The following is a 26,843-nucleotide window of genomic DNA, read 5'->3' as shown; positions in this document are numbered from 1 at the left end:
GCCAGAAATATCATCTGGCTGTTGATATCCTTGCCATTCCTCTGGCCATGGTCCCCACCTCTGTCAGATTGAATGGGGAGTCAGCTCTTTGCATGCCCAAAATCTTGATATTAGTTGCGGCAGCCTCAGTAAATGAGAAGGTGGGAGCAGAGGTAAGAGGGGGACAGGATAAAGAAGAGTAAAAAGATATGATTATTGTTTGCCATCTACAACTCTGAAATTCTCTGGACAGAGTCTGACCTCATATTACAAAAAATCCTTCTCATATTTCTGTAAGAACAGAACTGAGCCAAGTGTGACTGGAAACTATCAGTAGGTCAGATGTAGGTTGGATGTTACACTTTATTTATTGGGGTTTTTTCTTGCATGTGTAAATGGTGCATGTGAATACCACAAACATGTCATCACACTGAAGAGTCAGGAAAATGGGAATGAAACAGTTTGTGAGCTGCCACTGTCTGTTCTGTGATGGGCAGAAGCTGCTGCAGGGGCTTTCCATTGTTGCTGGTGTCTGCATAGGACCTTGAGACATCAGCAGGCAGAGAAAAGCTACCAGAAATATTTCAGTACCCTTAGCTGCCTTAATTCTGATTTAAACTTCCAAAGGGACTGAGGGTGGTCAACAGCACTCAGAAATGGGCCCTGAAAAGAAAGATCTCAAAGCAACTAAAATTCTGTTGTTTCAGCTCACTTTCCTTTGGTGTACTGGGAAGCCAAGTAAGCATCTGGAGCAGTTGAACTTCTGACAAATCATTCCTTAGTAACAGGATACAGGATAGAGAAGAAAATTCCAGGAAATTTTATTTCTCAAAGTACTTTATTTTCTTTTGTACATGCTTACTGTATAGCAAAAAAAATTGCGCCTATATATTTACATTATTTAAATTAATGTGATATTAACATAATAACATTTTTATATTTTACTTCTCAGTACCAAATACTCAAAAATAACTTCTGTTGTCTCAATAACCTCTGTATGGAGTTCCTTTTGTGTAAGGGTTGCATGAACCGCATGCTCATGGATGAGACAGTATGATAAGACTGTATATAACAGAAAGCCTTGCAATGTTTCATCATAGTTGCCCCCATTGCTTCAGACAATAAAAAGGATGAGCAACAGAAGTATTTATGACATAAGATTACACTGGCTTATCAAAGAAACAACATGGAAATTGCCTATAAATCATATACAGTGATCTAAATCCCTTAGTCTTTAAATCACATCTGCACACTTATATTTTGTGGTTTAGCTATTTGAAGGTTTAATACAAATTTCCCATCCTAAATGAACTTTATTGCTCAATTCAAGCACTGATGGATAAAGACCATGTAGTAGCCATCTAAGCTTACTCATGTCACCAAACTCCATTTCCCTTGGTAACTTTAGACGCTGTAACCTTAAGTGCTTTGAAAAGAATAAAGATGTTTCAGCATATCTTAAATCATCTTCTACTCAGTTTTGGTCAAAGTTCCTAGAGGTTAAAGTGCATACAGACAATTCAGTACACTATGAGTCTCTTTATGTGTATAATCAACTTAGCTTAAAAATACAGTCCAACTGGAGAAAAAGCTATCTTGTATTAAAATCTCACAGATTAACTCTACAAATAAAATGTAGGTATTACTAGAATCTGAAAAGGCCATTCTTGAATACTCTGAGCTTTCAAGGCCCCTGTTATTTCGGTTAGATTTCTAATGTAGTTAGGTGACGCTCTCCTTTGTATTCTCAGTTTCTTCTGTTTGTGAAATTATACCAGTTGTGCTGAGATTTTATATATCCATTCAATAGCATTAATTATACTTTGTGAATATTAAAAACCCGTGTCTCTGAGCTGAAGTGTAAGCATGAATATAAACAGCATTCGCTCACTCAAAAGGAGTAAGTGAATGCTTTCACTCCAAGGTACAAGGGGTAAAGAATCTTCTTCTACGAAGAAAACTCAGCTAACTTCATGCAGGTGGGTGCAGGTTCCCTTCCACTACTGCTTTACCTTTTTTCAGCTACTTTTGATACCTGTTTGCTCAAGTAAATCTGTAACTAACTGGAGCAGCTGCAAAAAGACACTGCTTGTCAATGAAAAAATCAGATAGTTTTAGATGACTGAAGAGAGAAGTTAAAAGCCCAAAAGATGGATACATCTAAAAATGCATCCTAGAGGATTCATTTAACAGAACTTACTCAAATGCAAGCCCCTCCCAGATCAAAAACCTTATCTTAACACACTATTATGGGTACCATATGTAGCGGCATAATCCTGACAATTGCCTCTGTACTGAGGCTCTTTTGGAGAATTGTATGTACACCTTAGAAAACATTCCAAATGATGCATGTGCCAAGTATCATTCAGCCATGAAAATGTAAGTAAGCTACAAAATAGGATTCAATCACGAAAAACATCCAATAACACTAGAAGCAGGTTTCTTTATGGACTTTCCACTAAGATCAAACAACTCTTTTCCCTCACGTAGTGAACACTGCCACAGGTTTACTCTGTGGACCTATAAGAGATGGATATGAGTGGAGACTGACCCGTTAGAAAGCTTTCTTCCTTTAAGGATTTCCTAAAATTATGTTATTGGGGTAATGACAAAACAGACTTTTTCCTTGGGTATTCACTTGAAATGGAAGTTCTTAAAGTGTCCAGGGAGTTTTCCATCTGCACAGACTGTGATTTTCTGCACCTCTTTGTGAACAAGTCCTTGTAGAATTCCACAGCCTTCTTCTGGAAGTTTTTCCCAACAATCACATACAAGACTGGGTTCAGGCAGCTGTTGCTAAAGGAGCAGTATGTGGCTATCTGGGTCAGTATGTCATTGATGTCCTCCAGGCATTTGAGAGTGGGTGAGAAGTAACGGATGGTGTCGATGGCTGTGCTGATCTGGAATGGAAGCCAGCAAATGATGAACAGCAGGAGCACAGCAAAGACCAGCATGGTGGCTCTCCTCTCTGTCTGGACTACCTTCATTTTTCGTAGCTCACTGCTTCGTAAGGCTTTGATGATTTGCACAGTGCAATAAGTAATTACACAGAATGGGATCACGAACCCCACAATATTCAGCAAGCAGTTGTTAGTGGGCTCCCAGTAGCTAGCTGGGTAAAGAAGAGCACAGGCTGTGATGTTGTACTCTTTAAAATAATGTAAATTTCGAAACACCATTGTAGGTGAACACATGAGCAGTGCACATGTCCAAATTACAAAACAATTCCATTTGGCACAGACGGTTCGTCTCATCCGTCCAAGGGACATGGTTTTCACCAAGGCCAGGTAGCGATCAATGCTCACTAGTGTCAGGAAATAAATGCTAGAATATAAGTTCATGTAACTCATAATGTTGATGGCTTTGCAGAGAAACTGTCCAAAAGGCCAATGAAAATTATTAGAAATATTAATGGCCCAGAAAGGTAAAGTACATACCAACATTAGGTCAGCAAATGCCATGTTTGCTAGGTAAATTTCAGCCACTGTGCAGCTACTCTTGTGGAAACACAGGACAGTGAGTACAAAGGAATTTTCTATTGATCCCAGAATAAATATAAACCAGAGAAATCCAGGCTGAAAATCCTGTAGCCATTTCCACACATCTGCACTAACACATTCATATTGATCTATGTGGTGCACTCCTGAATTATTGTGGAAATATTCTGGACTGACTGTAAGTTCCTGGGTGGTCATGTTGTACAGCTGCGTAACATTTTCAGCTGTGATGGAAACCATTTCTGTGAAGAGAAAAATAGATGACATGAGATTGCTAGATCTAGCTCATTGCTGCAAAAGACACAATAAGAAAAGCTGTCTTTTGCTTTTCCTAATGTCCTCAAAGCATAGCTTTTGAACAGGCTTGCAGTTCCCTGGGCTGCTTCTCACAGACACTGGGTGTGTCTGTAGAATGTTTTACAGACTGCGTTGCTATGGACTGACTGGACCAATTTTAGGCAAGTGAAACAGAGGGGATGTAGCAACAACAGTTATTGTTATGAATGGGTTAACTGAAGAGAATATTTAGAAGCCTTTGTTCACTAGAACTGAGCTGCAGCAAGTCCTTGTTAATTCTTTGAGGATGTTCACCATTAGTTTGTCTTCTTATCTTTTTATTTCATTAGCCATGACCTCCTAAAGGACAAGTGTACCTTGTGTCTCAGGTTTCTCATGGTAAAGCTGCTAGTTCTGTGTCACATCCTGCAACATTTTACACCCTCCCCTGTAGAACAGGAATTGAGTGGAATTCAGTGATGCATCCTCCCCAAAGAAATCCATATATTTTCTCAAATGTTATGACTGTACAATAAAGAGACAGTTTGCAGCTCTAGTTTGCACTGAGAACACCGAGGGATCAGTGTTTGCCAGCAGTGAGCCTTTCTCAGCTTTTCACTGAAATTGTATGTGTATTTCTGTCTCTGTGTTGCAGTCTCTTTCTGTGCCAAGTCTCAGTAGACATAAATGGTGCAACCTTCCTGAGGGAGCTCAGTTTTAAGAGGTGTGCAGTGGGTGGGTTGGCAATCTGGTAGAGACAGTGGCCATCCTACAAGCCAGGACATGTCTGCAGTCAGCCAGCTTGGGTGCAAGAGCACAGTCTGAAAACCAGAATACTGTAAACATTCTACAGATCAGAACAGCCTGCGATCGTACAGGGAGCTAGTGACAGACAGAAATGTTAGATGTGTACTTAAATGTTACTAGAACCAAACAGAAGTTGAGTGTGCAGCATCACTCACTACTGATAAAATGCCAACTGTGTTTTCTTGTTGTTGTGTTCTTGGACAATGAACGCTGAGATATTATTCAAATGTAAGATTGGCTTCCCAGATCTGTACATATAATTCTCTGGACTGAGTGACAGAAACACTGCTTGTCTTTTTTTAAGGTGTTTATAATAACCACTGTTTATATTATCATTTGATTGGAAGCTTTTCAAATGTATTTTTAATTAAGACATTTGTCCTATTCATCTGGTAACTTGGCAGTGAAAAGGGATGCACTTGCAATTCCTGAAAGAGTGAGGGTTCTCACTTGTTTTCTGGTTGCTGGAATTGTTGGCTGGTATCAGTGCTTAATATGCATACAGAAATTCAGCTATTGGTTGCAGAATTGATGAAAAATGATTGTCATATTTTGTGTACTTTGTGTTAATAAAACTGTAGCACTTAAACATCTCAAAGCCCAGCTTGTGTGGATGTGAGAGCCATCACTAACGAATTGCAAACAGCAGTTTCAAGTCTCCCTTTCTTTCTGTGCTGGCACTTTTCACTGTAAAAACACATAGGAAGTGAAACACTAATGGATGGGCAGCAAGAGGTTATCTGTGAATAGAGAAGTTCTGTTGCCTGATGCAATTAACAGAAACTGTTTCTTTTGCTGGTTGTAGGCTGTGAACCAGCAGAAAAAAATTTAAGTGCATTGTTTTACACTTTGAGGTTGGATGTATGCACGTATTTAATGAGCATTAGTAATTCAGAGAGTGGTCATAAAGGTCATGTTGGCTTTTTCTGGGATTTTCCCTCGTTACAGTAATTTACAGAATTTAATTTACAGCAAATAGCAGCTCCCAAACTGCATATTGATTTATCTGTATTTTCTCTGCAATTAATCTCTTTCAGATTTTGGTTTTAGAAGGGAAAGACCTAGAATACTTTAAAATAAGTTAGTTATATCATGTTACTGTCGTCTAGGAACAGTGTGCAGGGACTAGTTAGGATGTCACCGAGTCCATGATATGGGGCTTCTGGCAACCTACCTCCTTGGTCCTTAGCTCAAGTCCTTCCATAATGCATTGCTAGGGATAGGGGAGAGAACAAGGTAAAATGTGCTAATTATCAATTTACAAACCCTAATGTTTAGGGTTAAAATTATGTGCTTGATGCTCTTCTATATTGCACAGGAGTCTCGTTTAAAGTATGTGATTGCTGAATAAATTATGATTGACAAAGCCACAGCTTACAGAAGGCAGTGATTTGCTGTTTTCTTGTCATGTTTTGGTGAAAATAAATGTGATCCTTTCATACATTCTCTACAAATACTTTCTGTGCAATGCAAGACAAGCCTAATATCTCAGTAGGGACTTTCAACAAGATTTCATGTGGCAGTCTTGATTGAAATAGTGCCCAGCTGAACTAATCTATCATTACTGGTTCTGAGGGACCCCTGTGGGGGCTAAATTTGAACCTGATGGAGTTCCCATCCTGTTGTGAGTTACCTCCTCCTTGGCAGTCTGTAATACCCACTGTCAGTCATTATCTCATATTCTGGAGTATTTTTTTTAACAGCATTGGAACAAATGACAAGGTTTTGATGGAGGGTGTTTCAGGTGCCCTGTGTGAGAAGCAGTCATGGCCTGGAAGGGCTGATGGCAACCAGCCCTGTCCCTCTTGCAGACACCGCCCTCAGCAAGGCAGCAGGGCTTTGGGGTCTGGCTCATGGGTGTTCTTTGGGTGCTGGCTAGATCCTGACAATGCTGCAAATGAGAAACCCTTGCAGAGGGACTGGGAAGAAGGGGTTGATCAATTGCTGGGTTGTCATTACAGGCAGGTGGAGGAGGACTCCAAAAAGGTTGTGGTCACCAGTGCCATAGCCTGAAACTCTGAGGGCTGGGCAGTCACCAGGGCACCTTGGTGTCTCCTGCCAAACTCCTGGGGTGTCCTGCTGTCCAAGGACTGACCCACACAACCAGCACTGGAGGGAGCATGCCAGAAGACAGGCAGGAGTTAATCAGCAAGCCAAGGAGAACACCTCGAGTGCCGCAGAGTGGTTAATCCTAGAATGTGGAGGGAAAATCTCCATGCTACAGCAATACGTGCTGGGGCTATGGAAGCTCTTAAAAGAAAAGGAGGGGAATATGTTGAATTGGAACAAAAAGTTCTCTAAGGATCAAGAGGTACAAGCTAAGGAATGGAAGGACAGGAGAAACAGGGTCAGAGCTCAGTTAATGCTGCTGCTGGGTTAATGCAAGCTCTGACACAGCTTTACTCCCCAGATGGGATATGCTGCTTCAGGTGAATGTTTTTCACCATCTCTTTTGGGTCTGGATGAAGCCCTACAGCTACTGAACTCATGGCTGTTAGTATTGCTGCTGGTGTTAATATTTCCTTGTATTATGCTAAACATTTTCATACAGTGAATAACTAAATGTCTCATGATGGTCTTAGTCATGTCTTATGCAAGGATGAGTTCTGAAATGTGTAGTGAGTTCAGGTTATTTCAATATCACCTGCACTAATTTACTCAGTGGGAGTAAGAGACAGACTCTAACATATTTTACAGCTCTTGTGACTGCTGATTACGTGTTTTGCAGAAACAAGGTGTGAAATTTGTAATTAGTATATTCTGAGATTGTCATAATATCAACCTTGCTAATTTAGTCCTCAGAGAGAAGAGGTGGAGCCTAAAACAGATAAATGCTGTTATGATGTTAACTGCTATAATGTTGTTTGCTGGAACAAGAGAATATTGAAATGCATAGGTACACAGTCCTGATGTTTTCCTACACAGTCTAATTTGCAAGGACAAAGAATAGAGTGGGCTCAAGGTCTCACCAGTCTTCTCCAAATGAGGAATTTCTCTGATGGATGATCATCCATGATGAAGGTTGCCTAGAAAGCAGCCTTATTTTCCATTTATTTCAGGGATTTCTTAGCAAGACCATATGAGGAATAGGTATGGCACCCAGACTGTAGCATCCCTAGCAGAATTTTACAATTACCTGGTTTGCTTTGAGTGCTGTCAGTAGCCAAAAGTGTTTTCAGAGACATACAGTTGGCTTGTCACACATACATACAGCTCTATGTACAGCTGGGGGTCAGTGGCACAGAGGAGAGGAAAAGCTGGGAGCAGAAATACGGGTTTGAATGAATGGCTGCAAACTGAGAGGCATTGGCTGACTTCTGACATGGTGATATTTTAGAAGATGTATTAGCTGCAGAAAGAAATAGCAAGGGCTGCCCCAGCCTCTCCTCTGACTCTGTTTCTCTGCAGAGCCCAGCCTGCTTTGACACTTTGTACTTTTTGTGTGAGTTTGTTCTCCTGAACATCTCTGAGCACAGCTTGGGCAGCCAAGTGTCCCTGGTGCTGCCTATTTGCCAGCCAGCCTTGCTTCCTCGTGGTAATATAAAAGCTAGAGTCAGTGTAACATAGGAGCTGGGGGAGCCATGAGGGGGAAAAGGGTATTTACCTGACAGATCTGCTGCCACTGAAATGGGAAATAGCAAGTACCACTGCTGCCCCTAGGAGCTTGGAGTGTAAACCTGACAGACTCAGCAGGCTGTCAGGAGGCTGGAGTAATGTCCCCTAAACTGCCTCATTTGTGACCATCAGACAGGTGTTTGCTGGCCAAGGGGAGAGAAGTTTAATTTTAACAGCTTTGGAGGATTTTGTTCCTGGACAATGTCTATTTGTGAGGAAAAGGAGGTTTTTGTTTAGTAATAGATTATAACAAAACAATCTCAATGCATAATTTCTCCTCCAGCCATACTGACAGGTCTGGCAGGCCTCACGTGTGATGGGATGGCATAAGCAGAGGCACTGCTAGCAAAAGGTGTGCTGGAAGATTGAGCTTCAGTGGTGGACTCTTACATTCAGAATTTAGCATCAACAAAAATACAGGCAACCCACCCTGTTTATAAATTCTATACCTTCTCCATAAGGTTTATTTTGAAAGCCTCTATTTCAACCCGGTCTTCTTGCAAACTTTTCTCCTGAAAAAAAAAATCACCTTTGCCATCTCATCCCCAGTTCACAGAGACTCTTGTTTCCACCTAATCCAAGACCAGGGGGACTGCTCCTACCCCCCTCTTTGGCTTCAGAATGGGTTGGGTTTGTATCTTTACCTGGATGAATATTGGAAAGTAAAATTATATCACTCTTGTAGCTTCTCTGAAACATTCTCTGAATGTTCTTTTAATTCTTTCTGTGGAGGCATTACTTATTTTGGAGAGGTAGAGGAAATGTGGGAAACATTCCTAAAATGTTCAGATCCCACAACATTAATTTTTAATTTCCAGTCTTTGTGTAATGAATCTCTAATGGGCTTTACTACATTTGGGGTTGTAGATCAGGGGACACTTTCTGTGGCAGTGTTAACTTAAAGGTTTCCTGCTTTTCATTTACTCTCTACTGTCCCTTTTACCTCTATGGCTGCCTTTGCAGTTCGTGAAGCTTCATGTTGAACCAGATTCAGGAACTTGCCTAGGACAAAAATAACCTTGTAAAAGAAAAAAATTGTTTTTAAAACAAATCAGCTCCATAGTTTGCCAGAAAATTAAGGCAGTAAAAAAAATATACAGAGGAGCTACCTCTTAAAAGTGTAATTTTTAGATATTATTTGTTGTATAAGCTTGAAGCACACCATGGAAAGAAACTATGGCTCTGCAGTTACCATTAAAGGTATGTACATCAACTATGTTAGGAAAGATGGGGGAAAAAAGTTGTTCTGGTAAAGTAGTTATTTCAATAACAATGAAACTGAGGTGAGAAGAGGCTACTAATTTTTCTCCCTGTGTGGGAGATGAAGCCACTCAATTCCAGCCAAAGAAAGGTCTGGAAAGAGCAGAAATCTAATCAAGTGCAATGCATAAGATATTTTTTTATATATAACTTTCATGCAAAGCACCTTGCATAATATATTTTTGCCAAGTGGAAATCTTGAATATTCTTATTTTAAATTCTCCAGGGTTACAATTTCCTAAAAAAAGAATCCTATACTTTTTAGCTTTAGAAACATGGTATGTTTTTATTCAATGCTCTTTATACAACCCAGTCAATAACTGTGATGACTCTGACAAAATATATTATCTCTGTGTAAAGTAGTTATAACTGAAATGGAGAAGAACAGCATGGCTGGACTGTGGTGAGAACTGGAAGGAGAGGAAAAATATGAACCAGTTCAGAGAGAACTAGTGTTCTGATCTCAGGACCTTTGTATAAGGGAAAGGGCTCATCTCATTATAAAGCTTTGATTTTGTTCAGATTTGGTGATGATGTTTGAATTAGTCCATGTTTGACCTCTGACTTGCTGCCAACAGTATTTTAGAAATTTTTCAGTTAAGGTGGCCTCCAAAACATTGCAAATGTCACCAATGCTGGATTTTGCTGTTATTCTGAAAGAGCACATTTATTACAATAATTCTATTTAATCTGAAGTGAGAAATAATACTTTCAACATTAGAGGCTGTTTCAGGTCAAAACACAGAATCTGCAAGTATCTCCAGACACTAAATATTAAATTTCAGTCTTATAATCCTCAGAAGTTTCAAAGACCCAGCTGGAAAAGCCCAGAAAAAGCCCAGAGTAGTATAGTTTCATTTTGTAGATGACCCAGCCAACCCAGCAAGAGGTTGGCCTACAGACCTTCCAACCCACATTATCCTAAATTCCTGAATTTACGCTTCTTGTGCTAATAAATGAAAATTCCAATTGCATTAAGGCCAACAGCAACAACAAAATCATAGAATCATAGAATGTCTTGGGTCATAAGGGACCTTAAAGATCATCCAGTTCCAGCCCCCCTGCCATGGACAGCTCTGATCACCTATCATTCCCATTGTAATATTCATAAATGCCATGTGTTATTGTTATAAGTAAGCAGTAATTTTACGAAGATTATTTTACAAAAGTGAATGGATTCAGTGTCTCCTGTGAACATTTCTCAGCTGGCCTGTTACAAGGCTACATGGGCACATCCAGTCAGTGGTGAGCATAAGGACTGGATGAAGCACTCTTGCCATAAATGTTTCGTTGCACTTTTGTTCCAGGTGTTAACTCACAGGGCTGTTCTTTGGAGCTATGTAACTCTGTAAAGTTTGGAAATCTTTCACAGATCCCAGCCTGTAGAATATATCTATGAAAACATTGCTGTTGGTGATACACTGAGCAAGGACGTTCCTGTTGCAGAGAAAGGCTGCATCGAAGCATCATTAAATTAAAAAGGAAAGGGTATAAGCAAATAAGTAATAGGAAATGCCAAATTCATTGAAAAGTTCTCTAGAGTTGTTGTGAAACATATCATAGCAAGGCACAGCTTGGATGAAGGAATGAATATGAGGATAAATAATAAACATTTGGCTAATATTAGAGAGGGTTTATCAATAAAATTAAGGGGGTCTGCAACTGTGGGGCCAGCATGAACTGAAAATGTGATACGTACAAAACATGTTCATGGTGATGTTCTCACAGCAACAATTCCATAAGTTAAATTTAGACCTGGATATCTGGTTTAGCATTTAGTTTTCCTGAAGATTTCTATTGTGCTAATGCTGTGCAGCTTTTCCCTTCCCTTTTGTACATGATGGATTAGTAAACACAGTAGAACTACCCTGAAGCAGAACTTCCTATGCTTCTCAGCCACTTTTATAATTGTAGTACATGAGCAGAGAAAGAAGTTTAATTGCAAAACTAACGGCTCTGAAAATAGGTATCACTGCCTTTCATATCCTCCCAGTACACATTTCAATTTCTGCTGTTCAAACAGCTCAGTAAGTTTAAGCTGTTCTGATGTACAGAGCTATTTTCTCCTCTATCTCTAGCTTTCTCAAGACTGTATATGTCTGTGAAGAAATTAAGTATATGATGGTCTTAAATCTGAGTGTTAAACAAATATAAGTCAGTTTGTTCCTCTCTTTGTAGTCACTGGGCAGATGAAAGATCTATTTCCAAATCTCTATGCTGTTTAGCTGGAGATTGGATGATTTACATGTCTGTATACCAGGAGGCCACGAACTTTTTGATTAATGTTGTTTGAGAGTATCTTTATAAAGCTATTTTCAGTTAGTATAGATAAACATTGAATCTGAATCCTCCATCTTTGGAAATATCATCAGTTTTGAGGTCTACAATGTCAATCTCACAACTCCTTCTCCCCCTCCTTGTGAATACTTGCTGCTCTTCTCTTTAATTCTTCAGGATTTGATCTTCTTGGACCCGCCTTAGACTTAATGTGACTCTACTCCATGGCCTGGTGTTCCTGAACCAAGAAGATAACTTTCTGAATCTAGCAGCAAAGCACATAAATCTTACACAACACAAGTCACAGCCGGATCTACACTTTTCTGTGTGTATTGTAGTGTGTTTGCTCAAAATATTTTGACAACTGAGAAGGAAAATATTCAAACAAACAGGAGAAAACTGACCACAAGCTCGCTCTGCAAGGCTGGAAGGTTATTTTTGCTTGTTTCTTTTGGCATTTCCCATATGAGAACAGGTAAGGTTAACCATGAGTGCTCATTGTCCAGAGCTCAGCCAACAGCTAGAATTTAGGTTAGTTTCAGGAGAGTGAGAAATCTAGGAGCTGCTGTAGGAGTGGGACTGCAAAGGCACCGCAGGAATGAAGCGCAGTCATCCACACAAACTCATCCTTGAGAACACTTTCATGGGAACCACGCATGGGGAAAGATTCAGGCCACACTAGAGTTCAGGTTAGGGCTAGGGGGGTGGCAGGCTATGTCGGCTCTTTCAGAGGTAGGCTGAGCCCTGTCAGGCCCATGTATGAGTTTGTCACACTGCTGGCACTGAGTCTTGTCAGTTCTCTGTGTTTTCCCATGTATGTGATAGAGGATCAGCCTACTTTTGCATACTGCTGTCTTGAAATTTGTAGTTAACATTTGCTTTCAGAAAGTTCTGAGCATAACACTGAGCTTCAGGTCTGCAGCCATGTCTGACTTGTGGTCTTTTGGGTTTTCTTTACTTGATTTTCATATTTGGTCAAAGTGATGTTTTGTATTTTCTATTGTTAGCTGTGAACAGGAGCTACAATCAGATTGTCATGTGCTTACATTTTTGAGATTTACAGAGTTTATGCTTGACATTGGTTCTGTTGCTGAGAAGATGACATATATATTAATATAATTTATTCTTGTTCCTAGTTGGTTCACTGCCTAGCTTGATAATATCTCCCTGAACTGAACTGTCTTGCAAGCCAAACTGCACATTTGTACAGTGAGAGAAGCAGCCAAAGCAGTGCTTGGAGTGAAAGCAACATACCTTGGCCCTAGGAACCTCACAGGGCTCCCTGTTGGGTGTCAGTAACTGCTGGGAAATCCTATTTTGTCCTGGGGCAGAAATCTTTCATGTCCCTTAACTCTCCTGCACTCAGGGTGTCTGACTACAAAGCTTGCACAAATTAAGTGAAGTATGAAGACAAATACGGGACTATAAACTTCCTGAGTTTTATAATATGACATGTAGATTTACCAAGTTGAACAGTGTCAAAGGTGGTTGTATCTACTCCCCTGAGCTCTGCAGGTACCACAAGAATTCTCTGCTGTAGACAAGGGATTGCTGTGCCCCATCACCACTACAAAATTAAGTGCTTAGCACACTAGCATTGTGAGACCAATTTAATATCCATTGCAGGAGTCTGATACCATGTGAAATGGCAGGTCTGATGGTATCAAATGTGCCTCTCAAATGGCAGACAATACCCTGAGCCCAGTGAATAGCTAAGGTATCCAGTAATAAAGAAATGAAATGCTAGTGATCGTATCAAGAGTAGGTTGTGCACTTAGATTATATTTCATTCTTAAAGTGAGAATTTCCTGCTTTAGAAAGCAGTCTTTTATGAAAACTAGATAGCTCAAACCTATTGCAAGAACCAGGCCAAAACCAGCTAAACTGGAAAAGAAAAAGGAGAATTTTCACCTGGCTGACGACAGCTTTTGGGACATGGGCTGCAGGAGCTGAGCTGTTGCTAGTGTGGGTTCTCAAAACTGGTCTTGGGGTTCATGTAGTTTAGTTACAGTCTTGATCTCAGTATGAAAGACAGGAGAGCACTGATGAACCATGCCAGTGACATAAATTTCTTGATCTCTTCATTACAGAGAAGGATAGGAATATCCTACAGAGAGAAGTAGATGACATTAATAAAGTCTCAGAGGTACAATGGTAAGAATAAAAGGCTGTAAGTCCCGAAGCATATCAGTTCCTCAGGAATATTAGTTAGTGATGCTCTTTTATTTGCCTTGCTGTAGTGGAGGCACAGAAAAGCTGTTCAGCAGTGCACAAACCTCCACTCAAGGCTCCCTCCCTGACGTGCACGTGGATGTCCTTTAAAGCTTTTGCTCTTTGATGCATTACTCCCACCAGACCTCTTCAGCTCAGTTTAGCCACACCTTTTTCTTAGCAATTGAAATACTGCTCTTTTCCCTGGGTAACAGCATTAGGTTCTCATGACTATGTAAAGTGTGAAGGTCTAATGGCCTAATAGTATTTTTCAGTATTGGTCCCACTGAGCATTAAATATTTAATGGAGAGATTTGCCTTTCATATGAATTGGCTCTGTGCCCTGAAAGCACTTTACTTCTAGCACCTTGAGGACATTTTGGCAGCCATTTAGGAAAAAAGAAGAGATTTGCTATCTTGAGTGCCTCCAGCCACTATGATATTTACGCTATTGTCATGTATTTTCAATAGTGCAGCTTTTCCTGCAAATTTTCACCACTGTCTCTCACAGGTGTGGCCTTTGAGGAAAGCCCAAGTGTCTCCCACAGCAAAGAACTCCCAAAGAAGCTCACAGCATGTGTGACTGAATGGGTGTTGTCACAAAGTCTAATAACTATTTCTTTGACAACTACTGCTTTCCTCATTTCTTATCCTACAGGTAACTGATAATTTCACTCTGCTGTAATTAGCAAAACATAAAAGACATTTTAACTTGTCACATTATATCTGAAAACCACATTTGCAACTACACAGTCATCCCTACCTGCAGCTGGACAGGTTCAGTCACAACTTTCCATTGCTGAGCCACACACTGATGGCTCTGTGCAAGCAGTGGAGCCCTTAGCACAGAAGGCACCCCAGGCAGAATCTGTCCTCCCTGTAAATCAGTAATAATGCCTTGTGTTTTCTTGATGCCTTTCACCACAGGGATATATGGATGGCTTCACTGAGTAATGGCTCAGTTTCCAAAAAGCACTTCAGGCTCTGACAACAGAACAGGCTAGAAGGTATCTCACTATAACTATATAATGCTTAGGTGAAATTACAGCTTTAATTTTGAACAGGTGAAATTCAGAAGAGATGATATTTACCCAGTTTGTTCAGGTTAGCACCTCTAATTCATGTGTTTCTGAAGGTGGTCCTAGTTTAATTTAGAGCTTCTGACAACAGCTTCACTAAACTATAAATTCAGATTTCAGCCTCCTGAATAGGTTTTCTCATGGATCATCACAGGGAATGGTCCCTAGCATTGCTGATTTGTGTCATGGAAGCAATATAAATGTGACATGATACTCATTGTCTAAATGACAGGTTGTCTTTATTAAAGAATTTTAGGGTTCTGTTTGTTTATTTTGAATTTCATATTCTTTTAAAAATTAGAATCAGAATGTGGCAGTGCAAGCAACAGTGAGTTCCCTTCTCAAGGAGAAGCCTAGTCTGTAATGTGCTTCACTTCAACGATAAAATTCAGAAAACCATTTTGCCTTGTCCTTCCTAGGTCAAACACAACCTCCTATGTTGTTGTTTCTTGAGCAGCTGGGACAGTCATTTCATATTATTTTCCTGTATCTGCTCCTCACTTTGCCAGTACATTAAGTATTTGCAAAGAAAAAGAGGTCAGTTTTCAGATAGCTTAGTTAGAAATCCCCATACTCTATATATTGTAAAGAAAAGCTCAAAACCAGATGTACCTGTTAAAAATTGTGTGTAATTCATTCACACTATAGTGAACTTCAAACTCTATTGCAATTATTTTGCTACTAACAGCAGATAAAAATTAGATATAATCCAAATGGAGCCTATTTTTCTACTGAAAACCCAGGGGAACTCTAATGACAACAGTTCTTTAGTGGGAATACACCCTATCTCTATTAGAACTCAAGTGTTCAAATGCATGCTAATAGGGATTTGGTGATTGAACTGTACAAACATGGATATAACTTTCAACGCTGAGAGATCTAGAAGGTTCAGGACACTTGTCCAGCTAAAAAGTAGTATAATTTACAATGCTGATTTACAACCATCAATGTCTGGATTGCAATTTTAATTTTGCCTTTTTATGCTTTGCCAGTGTTGAAATTACATTGTGTATTAATTTATTATTATCCCTTTGTTAGCAACAGATGACAGAGCCCTGCTGGAACCTGGTGCAGACAGTTTGTTTTTCTCTCTGCATATACGGGTTCTGAGCGCTGGTGTTTACAAAGAAGATACATCCTATCTGCTCTTTCCAGAATGTCAGACACAACAAAAAATATAGGGCAACAATTTAGTTAGAGAGACAGATTCCCTTAGTATATGCCACAGCTCCTTCAAAGAGCTATTGTACCCAAAGCCAAAGCTAACAAAAAGATAGTTTAATATCTTTGTCTTGGACACAGACAGTGAGATCAGATGCACCCTCAGCAAGTTTGCCAATGACTCAAGTTGTGTGATGCAGGTGACTGACACACTGGGGGGAAGGGATGCCATCCAGAGGGAAGGAATTCACTCAGAGGGAAGGGATGCTTGAGAGGTGAGTGAGCCTATGCAAACTTCAGGAGGTTCAACAAGCCAAGAGCAAGCTGCTGCCCCTGGGTTGGGGCAACCCCTGATATCAGCACAGGCTGGGATGGAGAGCAGCCCTGCCAAGGAGGACTTGGGGTTCTGGTGGATGAGAGGCTGGACTTGAGTCATTAATGTTCTCCTGCAGCCCAGAAACCCAATTGTGTTCTGCATCCAAAGCAGAGTGGCCAGCAGGGTGAGGGAGGGGTTCTGTCCCTCTGCTCTGCTACAGTTGCTGGATCATATTTTCTGCTACCTTAAACTCACATATTACTACTCCTAGCTATGTAGGAGATACTTTTCAAAGTGTTGGAGGAAGAGAATTTTCTTCTCCTATTAAAATGTCTATCAAAACAGAAAATTTCTGAAGAAACTGATTTTAAAAGAAAGATTTTTCACAAAAGATTTGGGTAATATAACAGAAAATGTTTTAAAGATGTCATTTCTTGTCTTGAAAAAAGGAGAAGATGTACTGACTGCTCACAGTTTAGCAGGTGACCCAGATCCACTCTTGCTCTCTCTGGCCAACTAGGAGTTTAATATCTTTACAAAGTGGAGTAGTTCCAAAAAAAGAACAGAGACTGCAAGAGTGCAATTCACTACAGTTTGTCCTTCAGGCACTTGCTTAAGAAGGAAGATGCTTCTTTCAAAATCCCTTATCAGTGCTCCCCATTCCCAGGCAGATTTATCCTCTGTGTGTGCATTTCTTTTGTGGTTTGTTTTCTTGCTTTTGTTAAAAATGTCAAGAACCTTCACCAATTTTTCTCTGGAACAGAAATGTCTTCTGACCAGCTTTGTTAATTTTAAAAAATATCCTGATTTAAGTTAACCACGTCACCGTTGACCTTGTGACCCATCATTTTTTGTCACCACTGTAGAAGAGAAAGCTCTTTGTGGAATTGTGAGTGACAGTTTTGTGCAGCAGCCAGCAAAGGCTCACGGCAGGATGTCAGGGCAGGAACAAGCGAAGGGGAGATGAGTGGATGTGAGTTCTGGAAGGGAGCACAATGCTGCTAAAGGAAGCAAAGGAGAAGTGCTGTGTTGGGAAGGAAGGAAGGATGAAAAAGGAGAAATAGAAACTTTGAAATGGAAGAAAGGAAAGAAGGGGGAAAGAGGGGTTTAATTTCCCAAGAGGGTAGAGAGTTCCAAACCAAACAATGAATAAGTATTCTTGCCTAAATTGGGTATATGCCAGGCTTACAGGGCCTTCATCTGGGATTTTCATTTAAAATGTTAGAAAACTTAGGTAGTTTACACAGTTTGGATCCATATTTTACCCAGCTTCAGAATAGTGCAAAATCTGAAATTGTTTCATTCTTGTATTTAAAGCCAAATTTTTCTTTGATTTTTAAAAGTTATTTAACCAGAGTACATTTATTCTAAGGCAAACTTTATTGATACATTACATTGAACCCTTTTTTAAAAACCAGAGACAAGTGTACAGTGGAAACTACTTAACCTGTCTATAGAAATACATGGGGCAAAGAGTAGAAGACTGAAACTCCAGATCTCTCGTACTGTACAGTTATGAGCTGTAGCATGATTTAAATGCCAATTTGTAGACTACGTCTATTGTAGAAGAAAATGAATTGTTGTTACATTCCCAAAAGAGACTGTTCTCAAAGCATTGCAGGAAACACTCACACAAAACTGACTTCTCTTTGTTACTTCTACTTCCTTCTACTTCTGGGAAATGTCCCTTTTGCTGACCCAGCTGACTGGAATTTATGAGCTATAAGGTGACTATTCTAAAGAAAAAAAAGAAAAGTTCTTCATAGGCAAGATGTAATCAGAAGGTGAGTTGTCTTATGTGACCTGCCTCCACATGCTGTTTTTTAAAAAATGTGTGTGTTATAAATTAAAACTTCTGATGCCAATATCACAGCCATTCATGAATGAACTGCATTCATGTCTGATTCATTATGATTGCTTTGGTCAGATTGTACTAATATAATTTTGAAAATGAACTTGCAACTTGCAGAGGAGAAGAAAAAAAATACAGGTATGGAGAAAGTTCTTAAGTTTTAAAGTGGTTCACTTGTTCTGGTAAATAACGATTCCAAATTCTTTGAAATTATTTGAATTTGCTTTTTACTGCAAATCTCTACACAGATTACAGGCTTGGAAGCAGATAACTGCTTTTGGTTACTTATCTGCCCATGAGTGATTGTCCCAGTCCCTCATGACTTGGAAAGTCTGGCATTAACTGAGAGAAGAAATAAAGATCCTTGCCCAGGCAAAGGAAAATAAATTTAAAAATGCAACTGGTGTCTTGATCCTAATAGATGCACACATCAGAACTGTCTGATGAAAATATTTAATGGTTGTTTTGTGCAATGATAAAAATCTGGGAGGAAGGTTATGGAGGTTCCATCCATGTAGGATCATCCCCTAGCAATGGGTAGGACAGGTCTGCATGGATATGCAAAGGAACACGTATTTTACTTCCCTGGCAAGATTCTCATAATTCTAAATATGTGTTTATGTATGTCTGTGTATGGAGAGAGAATTTCCACAAAGAAGACACTTCTTGGTCACCTTCAGTGCCTCACACCTTTTGCCTGGTCTTTTGCTGTTTACTCAGGGAGAAAGTTGCTTGTGTGCACCCCCAGCACTAGCAGGACCAGGCACAGGAAACTTTTCTAGGTGATGCCAAGGTGAACAGCCATCTGCAAGCTGGTCTTGAACAGATCAAACAGGATTCTACAGTATTCTGCATGAGGAGCACGTCGAGGGCTCCCCAGAGCACAAACAGTGTCAGGTGGGTTTGTGTTAGATGACTTGATCTGAAGAAATAATGAAATAAAAATTCATCCTTGAGCTCAGGTATCAGACAGAGAAGACACTGTTATGATAAACATCCTGATGACATTAGGCTGATTGTAAGATCCATTGTCTGAATTCAGCGTTGAACTGAAGCTGTACAGTTACAAAGGCTAGAATGTGACTTGGAGCATATCATGTGTCCCAGAGCTGGGTTTATCTGTTGTGATGGGTAAAGAAACACATATGGCATACATTTCTTTAATTTCACAGCTAGGACAATCAGCCTTTCACAGACCTTTCCCTCTGAAGATGGAGGCCAGGACAAGAGGAAGTGTCAGTGATGTTTGTTAAGCAGCCTACCAGTGAGCAACTTGCTCAGATCTGCTGATATATCCTTAAGACCTTATCTTCTATAATCTGTCATTACTCTGCTGATGCTGATTTGGAGGGCACTGCAAGCATTCCATCCAGCTGAGGATCTAGCCTCTGTAGTTACTTGTATCTCTTTTTTCTCTGCCTCCATCTGATTGTTTTCTTGGTGAGCAGTTTGTGCTGTCTAGCAAGGAGGAGCAGGAGCACAGCTCTGGGGACACTGCCATACTGTCTGTGTTACACTGATGGCCAGAGGCTGTGGGGATAATCACTGTGCAAAAGTCTTGCAAGCACAGGGACAGGCTGTGCCTCAAGGAGCTTCTAATCTAAGCAGAATCCAAATATAATGCAGAGTGTAGAATATGACTTATTCTAGGGAAAGACTGCTGCAGAATGAGGTGAGAGGTGTATGCAGAGCTGAGCCAAAATCTAGCAACAAGTACTGCAATATTTCTGTTGTCCTACTTACTTGTTTAAGGATTGGGTCCCAACTTTGAATTATGACAGCTTAACAGCTGCTTTTTGTAAAAATGCTCAGGACACCTGAAGAAATGCTTCCAGTTTGTTGGCCTGCCCATTACTTGTAGGGAGTTTGTCCATCACATCAGGAAAGGAGCACGTTGCTGTGCCCCATGTGTGTGGGTAGAGGGATCTGCTGTCCTTCTTTGGTAACCCAGGACACTGCAGAGCAGCAGCCCTTCAGTCAGGCAGCTGATGGGAAACCTTACAACCATGACAAAGGGACAGAACACCTCCACACTGGGGTGCGGTCCCAAAGGGCTTATTCCTTTCTGCCAAGGCAGGAATTCAGCAGGAGGAAAAGCATCTATGACCAGTTCTGCCTCCAGGCATGCATGCATAAATCCTGTTAAAAAGACCTGGCTCTCTACCATGGATCACTCACTTTTTGTGGCATTTAACTGTAATCTCAGATAAAATGAATGGGAAAAATGGATTTCTGCATTTTGACAGCTCCCTTCTCTGCAAATTAACCATAGTCTGAACAGTGTCTTTGCAATACTGTCACCATTCTGGGATACCTTAGTGTGCAAAGCTACTGAATCTGCAAACCTGGACGATCAGATTTGTTTGCAGGGATCACACAAACCAACCCAACCTTGCTGAATCAAGTTGAGGAGTTAACATGCAGGGGACTTAAATATAGCACAGCAGCAAAAGCAAGTCAAATCCACCCTTTCAGAGAACATAAAAAGTCCTGAGGTATCTTGGTGAAGTTTTATATAGCAGCATTACCACAGTGTCTGCACGCTTTGGGCTTGCCTATCATCAGACTGAAGATAAGTGATTTCAGCTGGCAACTTTGCTCCTTGTGTTTCTCTGGTCTGTGTCCCATTTGTGGCTGTTATCCAACATTTAACTCCTACATGGGGTGTTGGTCCATGACCAGGGTCCCTCAGTCCTAGCTCATTAGCTTTATTTCTAGGTAAACGAGGTGCCACCACTGTGGTGATCACAAGCAGTTACAGCTCCATCTGTGTGAAGCCAACCTGCAGGGCCCAAATTTCAAGTAATGCTCTCACTCTGTGCTTTCCCCTTGGCTGGATGGGGCAGGATGCCCTCTCCTCCCTCTGTCCCTGCTCAGGGCACCCAGCCAGGGGACAAGCTGCTCCAGCCATGTGCCTGCCACCCATTCGTGAGTCAGCACCCAGGGGCTGCTCCAGGCTGTGATTCCTGAGCAGCTACACCTTACTAAAGCCCAGAAATGGCTGGCAAAGGACAGCTCTTGCCTCCACTTTAAAGTGCCCTGTTCCTTTACAGCTGGCTATCAGCCAGGCAGAGGCAGAACTTTCCATCTCCATGTATGTAGTGTGCTAAATGCAAGAAGGAAGATAAGCCTTTTGATAAGGTAGGGGGAAACTCATCTCTACGGAGTACTTGAGAGGCAGGTTTAAAAAGCCATGAGTGACAAGAGAACAATTTTAAAGAAAAGTGGATGTTTTAGCTAAATGGCATTTTTCTCTGTTTTTTAATTTATTTTTTTTATTAATTTTTTTTTTTTTTAACTTTACCTTGATTAGCATTGCTAATGGGTTCAGGTGTACTTTTGCAGTTGATTTACTTACTGAGAGGGGATTTGTTTTGAAAGCAAAGCTCTGTTCTCTGATAAGGTCTCCACATTAGACTTGTCATATGATTTTTTTTTGCTTACTGTGACTTTAAAAACAGTGGAGTTGCAGTGCCTAAAAGATTTTTACACCCTTCTTTTAATGAGAAACAGATTATAAAACACTGGCCATTCTTAAACAATAAATTTTAGGGTCTTCCTAATGAATATCCTAAAATTTACCCTAATTCCTGTTGTTTTCTGCCTGTGAAAATGCTTGAAATATTAAATAGCTACAGTAATTTTTAAAGCTGTTTTCCTGTGCAAGGATGGGATGCTTATTTCAGGAAGCTCTAACTCAGTAGGAAAGGCAGCTCTTTTGTTAGATTGTCGGTACAAAATGTTCAGGTAACACTGAGTAACTCAATTAATCTTGTTCTCACATGTACTCAGGGGCCCAATGGAAAAACTGGCAAAGATTTTCTGGAGGTGTCTCTGGTCTGCTATTCCAAGGTCTTTATTAACTTGGGTGTATTTATCCCTTCTGTTTGTGTTTTCACTATTTACACTGAAACCAAGACAAATATATTTGGAAGTCTATAAATGAACCTGGAGTGCTAAGGTGCTTCTCTTAATTTTTTTCTTAATGATTGCACATTACCAGATAGAAGTTATATGACTGATGTTACTCAATATGCTGATACTTCTATCTTAGAGACTCATATGTGAAAACAGATATTTCTTTTACCTAGATAACTGTCTTCTAGTTTCTAAGAAAATATGTACAGCTGTTCAAGATAAAAGCGTACCCCTATCTTTGGAGATGGCATCTCTAAGATTACAAACAAAATATTAAAACAAGACTTCTAATGGTTAACTATTTGAACACTTTTGGCTTTATGGTTATTTGCTATTATTACACTAAGAAGGCTGCTTAGGATACTCAGTAATGGAAAATTAGTAGCTAAAAGTATAACATATATTTCAGCATTTGTTGGGGGTTTTTTGTTTTCTTTTTTTTTTTTTTTTTTTTTTTTTTTTTTTTTTGTTATTCTAATTACAATATCACTACTAAGTTCTCTGTTTTGATCAGCACCTTAAAAGTCAAGGTCCTACTGAACTTTTTTTTATTTGCATACAGATTTTTAAAAGAAACAAATAAGGTAGCTTAAATGTCATCCAAAATAAGTAATTCATTGTATTATGAGTAAAAGTTTCAAAGGTTTAGCCTTTGCCATTCAATCAGTGCAGATTAGCAGTGTAAGGTACACACATGCACTTCTACATCCTGCCCAACAAAGTTTACAATCAAAATAATAAACAGAGAAAAAATTATCAGTATGTACAGAAAAGAATTGGCTCTGGTTTTTCCCTACTGCTTTGTAGGTAAATTCTCAGCCAAAACCAAAGTTCTCTGCTTGTACTTTCTGATTATTTTTGTGAGATGAAAGAAATAGTGCCCATGGTATGATTACAGACATGAAGAGTCATTGGGATAGGAGAAATCCTTACCCTCCAGTACACAGGACAGTATTTTTGGCAAGTGAAGTACTCTGTGGCTTTGATACACTGAGTACTTTGAAATAAAACATTTTTTCTGTAAATATTATAGCTCTGCAAAACCCAGCAAGTTACAAAATCATATTAGCAAAAATTATTTTTCTCCTCCATTTTTCTGGAACAATAATATCAGCTTTTTTGTCACTGAACCAGAAACATATTAAGAATTCAATAAGTGGTTTCCAAGAAGCAACAAACCACACTGAATATGAAAGAGAAGTGAAAAAACATACCTTGACTGAAAATTCACCACTGAGCAGATACAAATGAGTGAAGTGCAACACGTCTCTGAGAACAGCTCCTTCTCTAGTATGAATGAGTCTAACTTATGGTTTTACTGCCCCTCCCTGAACACAGAGACTCATCGCTCTGTTGATGACATCATATTCCTGGATTTTCTCCCATACTATATTTTAAAAAAAGTGTTTATCTACTGTATCCATTATGAGACCACTGATATTTTAATATGGGTGGCAAACAACACAAACAGAGCTAAGACACTGATTTTCCCCAGTATGTGTATAAAACAGCCATGTGTTTGTACAACAGCTTCCAGAGTTGTGCCTGAGCATGCACGCACAAACACACGGCTCTTGTCCCGATTTGGGGTAATGACGAGCACATTTTTTATTTTACTGGTGTTAGAGCTAAACAAGCCAGCTTTCTGGAGGACTTGGATCTTTAAACCAGAAAAGATCAACTATCTCATTTAAAGTCTAAGATATCTTTTTTCCATGGGAAAAAACTTACTGTTTGTGTTCTGGAAGACACTGCTCTTTCTCTCTGACTGCTCAGTCTGCTGAGAACAAGTACAGAATCCAAATACCACTTAAAGATTTATTGGACCAAAATTTCTTCAAGGCTGTGGATGAAATCCCTATATGAATCAGAATTATAGCCAGACACTAGAGCATACCCTTTTACTTACTACATTGACTTTTATTCTGGATGTCAGATAATTAACAGAGAACTCATTTTAGACTGTTTATTAGAGGCATAGCTGGTTTTCCTGTAATATTTACACAATCAAACTGAAATCTGAAATAGCAACCATGGTAGCAGAATTCCACACAAAGGGCATATCTTCATTCAAAGAAGAATTGATCAAAGAAAAGAACAATCCACTCCTTTTTTTGCCACAAAATTCTAATTCTGCAAGTGAACAATTCAGGAAAAACGCTGGTCTGTATTGTGACTGGTGGTATCTACCAGTGAACATATCTGCCTCCCACCCTCCACTGGTTTGTTATTTACAGTTCTAGTGCAATACACTTCCTTGGTGTGTATTCTGTAAAGCAGGAATTGCTGCTTTACTTTTCAGTACTGTCCCTTTTCTTTCTCTTCTCATAATGGATGCTTGGTACATTTTATGTCTTTATTGGAACTAGTTGAGTCATGCTCTATCAGCAATACCTCCCCCTGGTCTGTCCCTGATTTCCCTGCACCAGTTCCAGTTTGGTTGTGTCATCTTGAGACTCACAATCTCCAAGATCTTGATTCCACTTTTTTTTTAAGTTTTTTTTTTTTTTTTTTTTTAATCTCATTATGCACTTGAATAAAAATTTCACAACTACCTCTAGATTTGGGGTTTTTGGCTGGTCATGTATTTAATATTAAATATTAACATAATTTTGCAAACACAGTGCCTCAGAATTCTGCTTTGATTTTAAGACAAATTTTATGTGTTCATAGGAGGGACTCTACTGGCTCAGTTGTAATGATGTAAGAAAACCCAGCTACGGCCAGATCTACTCAGCTGCACCTGAGGACTGTGGATAACTTCTGGAAGAGCTGAGGACTACTCTACAGCTTTTTCAGGAGGCTGAGACTGGTGTTGCCAGCAGCCAGTCTGCTATGGAGGCTTGCTGAATGGTGAAATGAATGTAGGCAGTCATCTCAAAAGCTTCAGAAAGGCAAAGCTTTGCAAGGCAGGAGCTGTCTATACATACAACCAGGGCTGCCTCATCCCAGATGCAGAATCCAGCATTTTCCCTTGTTGAACTTCATACAATTGGTGATTCCCAATCTCTCTAATTTGTCCAGGTCTCTCTGCAGGGTCTCTCTGCCCTTGAGGGAGTTGGTAGCTCATCCCAGTTTAGTGCTTTTGGCAAACTTACAATCCCTTCCAGTCCTGTGTTCAAGTCATTAATGAAGATGTTGAAGAGCACAGGGCTGAGGTTGGAGCCCTGTGGAACCCCACTAGTGACAGGTCACCAGTCTGATGTCATCCCAGCTGATGTCACTGTAACCCTTTGGACCTGACCTGTGGACCAGCTGCTCACCCAATGTGTACCAGGATTATCCAGCTGTGGGATGGACACTTTGTTCAGAAGAATGTCGTAGCAAAAACTTTGCTGAAGTCCGAAAAGATTATGCCTACTGGCTTTTCTAGACCAAGCAGGTGGGTTAACCTGTTGTAAAAGGAAATCAGGTTTGATAAGCAGGACGTTCCTCCCATGAAGGCATGCTGGCTGTGACCAAGGACTTTATTGTCTTTCAGGTGTTTTTTAATACTTCCCTAAGTAATCTTCTCCATAACTTGTCCAGACACTGAAATCACTGAAATGAGACTGACAGGCCTGAAGTTTCTGAAATCCTCCTTCTCACCCTTCATGAAAATCAGGACAATCTTCACCGACTTCCAGTCAGCTCCAAATTCCCAAGATCACTTGAAAATGATTGAGAGATACTTTGCAATTGCATCAGCTAACTCTTTGGGGATTCTCAGATTAATCCCAAGAGGTTCCATAGATTTATAGGGATCCAGCTGGAGCAGCAGATACCACAAAATTTCAGAGTATACTGATCATTTTCACAGTCATTGTCCTCCAGCTCAGGGCTCCAAGAACCACTTGATTCACCACCGGTGCTGAAGACAGAGGTAAAGAACGCATTAAACACCTCTGCCTTGTTTCTGTCCCTGTTTGTGAAGTGACCATCCTCATCCTGGAATGGGCTGATGTTGTTTTTACACTGACTATTGCCATGAATATATTTGGAAAAACTTTTTATTGTCCCCCATATTTCTGGAAGCTTCAACTCCAGCTGAGGTTTGGCCACATGAATTTTCTCCCTGCAGTGGCGAGCAGCGTCTCTGTGTTCCTCTGTGTCACCTGACCTTGCTGCCACCAGGCATACACTCTGAACTGGGTTATGTGGGAACATTGCTGCTCAGTTAGCATTTATTCAAGGAACTGAGAGGGAATGTATGCAAATATTTGGCTCTGTTAACTCAAGACAACAAACAGTGAATAAAGAGTAATATAAGGAGAGAATTGGTTGCTTAGGTTCAGGACTGTTCCAAGCACTTTTTAGGGGAGAAAAATCTTACCACATAATTTTACTTACTGGTTTCTGACTTTTTCCAGGTATGTTTTGCTCTTTTTGGCCTACCAAGTCTGCAGGTCTGGAAGAAGGGGAGGCAGTCCTTGGCTTTTTAACAGGGTCTTGGAACTTTGGTTGTTGGTGTTTGAGCAGGAGTCCCCAGACCCATTGTGGACTGGTGACTTGCACTACTGGCCATGAAAGTGATAGAAGCTACATTCAGATAAGTGCAGCTTTTTAATTTCTCTGTGTGTCTGTACACACTGATCAGTCTCCTAGAAGAAGCTATT

General features: G+C 40.1%; 1 protein-coding gene across 2 annotated transcripts; it reads right to left on the bottom strand.

The window, feature by feature from the left end:
* Positions 1 to 811: 811 nt before the first annotated feature.
* BDKRB2 (bradykinin receptor B2) lies at positions 812 to 23,535 on the bottom strand. Of its 2 annotated transcripts, XM_041399217.1 has the most exons (3): positions 23,463 to 23,535; positions 13,623 to 13,818; positions 812 to 3,718 (listed from the first exon to the last, which is right to left on the bottom strand). In XM_041399217.1, exon 3 carries the CDS (start codon positions 3,714 to 3,716, stop codon positions 2,574 to 2,576), a length of 1,143 nt encoding a protein of 380 aa, XP_041255151.1. In that variant the 5' UTR covers positions 3,717 to 3,718; positions 13,623 to 13,818; positions 23,463 to 23,535; the 3' UTR covers positions 812 to 2,573. The 2 variants fall into 2 exon arrangements, with proteins under 2 accessions (XP_041255151.1, XP_041255158.1); XM_041399224.1 differs by lacking the exon at positions 13,623 to 13,818 and having other exon boundaries at positions 23,463 to 23,530.
* Positions 23,536 to 26,843: the final 3,308 nt, after the last annotated feature.

Source organism: Onychostruthus taczanowskii, unplaced genomic scaffold (assembly GCF_017590055.1).
Source record: "Onychostruthus taczanowskii isolate IOZ18803 unplaced genomic scaffold, ASM1759005v1 scaffold1, whole genome shotgun sequence".
NCBI lineage: Eukaryota > Metazoa > Chordata > Aves > Passeriformes > Passeridae > Onychostruthus > Onychostruthus taczanowskii.
The sequence above is the reverse complement of the archived record's forward strand: the minus strand, read 5'-3'. Positions and strand labels throughout refer to the sequence as shown.

Bases quoted from the DNA above. Each gene is read 5' to 3' on its own strand.
- BDKRB2 (XM_041399217.1), bottom strand. From the start codon at position 3,716: ATGGTTTCCATCACAGCTGAAAATGTTACGCAGCTGTACAACATGACC.